Raw genomic sequence first — 5245 nt, forward strand, 5'->3', positions numbered from 1 at the left:
ACATATATTACAAGTTTCCACTTTCCAAATGGTCGTGTTGATGCTGTTTAACGACAGAGAGAAATGGCTGTTTGAGGTAAATTTTTAATGAGCGTTTTCTGATAATGTAATGTTAGTTGTAAGTTAAATGTATGTAACTTACTTAATCCTGGCGTGGCCTGAAAAGGGCAGTCGTTAAATAGAGATGTTTTGTTTCATACACCTCGTGCCAGCTTATGAGTTACTATGTATGCTTTGTGGGTGATTTTTGGGGAGTTATTTTTCATTTTTTATGTATGGCTATTTTGGACAACCCATTAGTGACCACTGGAGCAATTTCTGTTAAGTGTGTTGCCCAAGAACACATACGCCCACACACAATGGTAGCAGCGAAGAATTTTGTTAAGAAGTTGGTACTGTCACCTTTCTAAAGTGATTCTTGTTAATTCAATTTAAATTTTCAATATTATTGTACATTCGTACTTTGTTACAGTATTAATTATGTCTGTATCTTTAGAAAAAGTACGACATTATAATATATAATATTGTCACAATATTATATTGTTGTGTAATCTCAGGAAATCCAGCAAGAAACTGAGATTCCTGTCAAGGACCTGAGTCGTGCTTTGCAGTCACTTGCTTGCGGGAAGACAAACCAACGAGTTCTGCAAAAGGATCCCAAGGGTAAGGAGATAGAGAAGGGAAACGTCTTCACAGTAAACGACAACTTCTCATCCAAACTTCACCGCGTTAAAATACAAACAGGTAAGTTGTGTTGATATATGTGACATTGTTAATGTTAACTCTTTATTTTCAGTGTCGTAAAATCAATATATGTCTTTTGTTGTAAAATGTTGGTCACATTACGTCATTCCTATTTTTGTGACAAGTTTTTCTCTTTATTTTCACATGACGAATATTTTCCGCTTTCACGTTTTTCTCGTTTTAATAACGTCACTTCACTTCATTATTTTTCCTATTACGTCATTTCGCCGCAGTCGCGCAAAAACAAGGCGAGTCGGACCCCGAACGTAAGGAGACTCGCACCAAGGTCCAGGAGGATCGAAGACACGAGATTGAGGCAGCCATCGTCCGCATCATGAAGTCACGAAAGGAGATGCAGCACAACCTTCTTATTGCTGAGGTGAGTCGATATTTTCGATTTTGTAACTTCCGCTAACGCTGCCTGTTGCGCTTCTGTCGTGTCTTTTTTGGCTTTGGCCTAAGGCAAATATTATGAATAGAAGCAACGACCACAAGCTTGTTCTTATGCCACCACGTTTTAATATACGGTCTTATATAAAATTTGAGCTCGTAAAAGCTTATTATGTTGTCTGTACGCCTACCTAACGAAACTTATTGTGCGTCAACTTTCATAACGGTCTCTATAATACGTAAATAGTTAGTCACACTGACAATCACACCTGACATTTGACATTAATGTTCCGCATTTAAAATTATTATGTTACGAATTCCAAAGTCCTTATATTTTAAACACATCTGCAAGAAAAAAAAACAATTTTTTATAATACAACCGATATAACCCTTATCCCTTTTTTTTATAAATCTTAATCCGAATCTAAAATTTTTTTAATCTACTTTCTTTCTCAGGTAACTTCCCAATTAAAACATCGATTTCTCCCGAGCCCAGTGATTATCAAACGTCGAATCGAGAGTCTTATCGAACGTGAATACCTCTCACGTTCCAACACCGACCGTAAGGTTTACATCTACGTCGCTTAGACATCTCTTCTCCCTTCCCAAGTATTGTTCGTCGCGCTTTATCGTTTGTTTTTGTCCTGTGACAGGTCCTTTTGGGACGAGTGCAACTATTTTCCGGTATTCAATTTTTTCCATTTTTTTGCCTTAGTTTAAATTTGATCCTAAAATAGGCGACCGCGTAGTTAAACTCTGTCTCATGAAAAGCCGGCACGGCGTTTGTCGAACTTACCAGTTTTATTGCTTTATTTATTTCCATTTACGTGATTTTAGAGCAACTTGCCCACAACCATGCGCAACGTTGCGGAAAAAAACAGCGGCCCCAAATTAGGAAACTGTTATTGTCAAAAAGACTGAAATTATTTTATTTTCCTTAATAATTTCAAGTGTGAATGTAAATATATGTTATGTATGGTTTACGTGAAACACCTTCTTATAGGACTAAAAAAAATAACGTATAACAATATCGCACCGTCATATATACATGCGGGTAATGTATGCCGAGCCTGCACACCGGTGTCCCGATCTCTTACAGCGTTTGCTGCTGCACACATATAATTTCTCTTGCATTCGAAAATGTTTCCGTGTTTCGTCTTTCTATGAGTGGCCCGTATGCTGATGATATGTTAACGCTCATCTGCGAGCTGTGTTTAACATTCTATTAAAATGCTAAGCATGTTATTTACACCCGTACACCAACTACCGATGTTTGATGAGCAATTCGTGACCGAAGTTGGCACAGTGCAGCTCCAGACATCACACATTGGGGGTCGTGTCCTGACGCCGGATCTAAGTTTGCAGAAAGTTGTCTGATTTGCACCAGGTAGACGTTTGCGCAGGTTGATATAGCCTAGGTTTCATTACTTGTTGTGCATATGCAGACGATAAACAAAATCTCTTGTGGTAAGCGGAGTGACAATTATACTCCTTGTAGGTAAAGTAATAAGCAGTCACAGCACACCATTAGGCCAACTTTAACGACTTAATTAACCACAACGCGCGTGCTTCAGAATACAACAGCATTGTGGAAAATTTTTGGTTTAAACTGCCATGATTCAATAACCCCAATTTTAAATCTTCGCGAGACCAAATGGGAACAACAAATAGTTAATACAACGTGGTTAGTCGTATATATTACAATGGTAACAATGTGCAGTGAATCTCCAAACTACGTTTATTTTGTGTACTGGCTCGCGGGCTGGATGCTAAATAATAGCGGACCCGATGTTATCACGATTGTAAGTATATGCAGTGTAAAGGCAGAGCCGTGTTGTTATTTTAACTGGGTTATGATAAACCGCACCGCGGTTTTAATATTCAAACACCTTGTGGCAATGCCACCGGGTTCACTTCGAGCAGTGCGAAGTGCCCTTGCTCACTTAGCGCCTTCGTGTTTATGCTGCATGACGTCATTTGCGTGTAAGGAATGCCTCGCTTGGTCACCGGTGTATGGAGATTGAAGACGAGACTCGCGCGCTGAATTAGCTGTACAGGCATGCAAGCGATACAGTGCGAAGGCGGCTATCGGGGAAATTAGACGCAGCAATAAAGTGTAACAAATTGAGTCACTCGTTCTGCACTTCGCGTAGGCAGTTGTTTTCATCGAAACAAGGAACGTAATTTACTTAATTCGTCAGTAGTGTAGGAGGTTAGTTGTACTTGTTTGCCATGTTATTAGAGAGAACAAGTACTTTTCAGGCACAAAACGATGTGTCAAAAAGTAATTTTAGAAACTGTATACCCGTATCGAAGCAGTAAATACAAGTGGTTTTACGTAGCCGAAAAGAATTTCCATTAGCGCGAGTAATGGTCGTTTCTCCGCTCGCTAGTTTGTTTGGCCCTTTATATTGTAACTAACCCCAGGGCAGAAACAAGAACCAATTTTTTCTTGAAGTTAAAATCGCATCAGTGAACTTAAACTCGTAGCTTAACTAGTTAGTGCAGGTGGGAATTTGTAGACGTAGGGTTGTATTGGATATACAGTACTGTGGGGTAAGATAGGACATCGTTGGTAGCTAAATCCCATATTTCCTAATCGTGTTTTAGAATTGTTTAACAACGCTATTGTAGAGTTGTCAGGCTACGTTGAAATAGTTCGTTAAATCTTTTTTGTTTACTACCAAATAGGGTGATAAAAGACAATGAAAACATGTCCCATTTTACCCTACTGTACTATATACACTTGTAGGCTATTTTTTGTTCGCAAAAGCGTGACGAATGGCAACGGAGGATAATATGTTCTTTGCACAAGGGTTCGGATAGGTTCTGTCTGACTAAGAAAATTGCTACCCCACGTTGTATGGTATATATTTAGAGCATGTTGTTACCCTTTAGGTAAGAGTGTATAGTTAAAACAGATGTGACGCACTAAGAGGGTAAATTATTAAACGTGCAAGGAATCAGTTTCTCTGCTTCACAACATAACATATATATAGATCTGAGTAGACGCACTTCATGTTATTTACATTGTATATTAGGTCTGCCCAATGCGCAACAAGGAGAGAAACCACAATCCTATAATAGCACAAGAGGACAATGCAATAAATTTATCTTCGTTGCAGTTTTTAAAATGTCAATAAATTTTCGAACTGTGATTTGGTGTAGAATAAGGCCATTTAACAAGTTCAAAGTTTTGCGAAATATAGACACCTGCCATAATAGGTTAGCATTTAGGTTGAAGTTTACGTATAACACGCTGTCAATTGGTTTAATTGACGCATTTGAGGGCGAGTGTGTATAGGAAATACGTACGACGTGGGCATTCAGCTTTTGTGTACATTTCAATACACTCTTGTTTCCTGTTAGTATAACCAATTGATTTGTAATGCGGCGTAATGAATTTGTAATGAATTGATTTGTAATTGCAAGTATAGCGTAACTTGCGTCATACATGGAATAAATTGGCAAGCGAATATACGGATTACCACCACGCATCAGAACTTAAAGCAGTAAATAATTTATGCACTGTTGAAGCGATTAGCGTTTCTATAATGCAGTTCGATAGCTTGCTATAATCCCACAACAAGTATGGGAACGAATTATATTCAGGCTGTTGTGAAACTGCAAGGTTTTATTTCAGGAAGGCAGCAAAGGGTTTAACTGCAGTTCCATAACAGACTCTATAGAGTGTGGTGGGGGGGAGACCGGACACTTTTAGCACATAATATCTTGTCATCGTGTTTTAAACAATTAACAACGCCATTTTAGATGCGTGATGAGGAAACGGTTTAATAATTCTTTGAATGTTCTTTGTGTACTAGAACGAAATAGGACGAAAAAATAGATTGAAAAGATGTCCTATCTTCTCCCGACCCTACTAAACATTAAACACGTGTGAAAAGTCTAAGGCGTATTTAGTGGAAGATTAGTAATAGAGAGACAAATATTTTTTAAATAATCGACGGAAGAAGGATGTGACGCATATGATTATTACGTCATTTCTTTATATTATACCTTGCGTAGTCTAAGCGTATATATATTTTAACCTATGCATGCTGTGATTGTTATATTTGTTCCGTATCAATTTTAGAAATGTTGTAACTGATTT

General features: G+C 38.1%; 1 protein-coding gene across 2 annotated transcripts in view; it reads left to right on the forward strand.

Annotated features, from left to right (window-relative positions):
• The window catches only part of LOC100177000 (cullin-3), a 29051-nt gene extending 26654 nt beyond the window's left edge, over window positions 1-2397 (forward strand). The window contains exons 14-17 of one of the 2 annotated variants that reach the window (XM_018815713.2): window positions 3-76; window positions 558-744; window positions 978-1123; window positions 1591-2397. In XM_018815713.2, the coding sequence (XP_018671258.1) occupies window positions 3-76; window positions 558-744; window positions 978-1123; window positions 1591-1722 (539 nt within the window). In that variant the 3' untranslated portion in view covers window positions 1723-2397. The remainder of the gene's footprint in view (window positions 1-2; window positions 77-557; window positions 745-977; window positions 1124-1590) is intronic. The other variant, XM_009863134.3, reaches the window with a different exon arrangement.
• Window positions 2398-5245: the final 2848 nt, after the last annotated feature.

The sequence above is a fragment of the Ciona intestinalis genome, unplaced genomic scaffold, assembly GCF_000224145.3.
Source record: "Ciona intestinalis unplaced genomic scaffold, KH HT000098.2, whole genome shotgun sequence".
Lineage (NCBI taxonomy): Eukaryota > Metazoa > Chordata > Ascidiacea > Phlebobranchia > Cionidae > Ciona > Ciona intestinalis.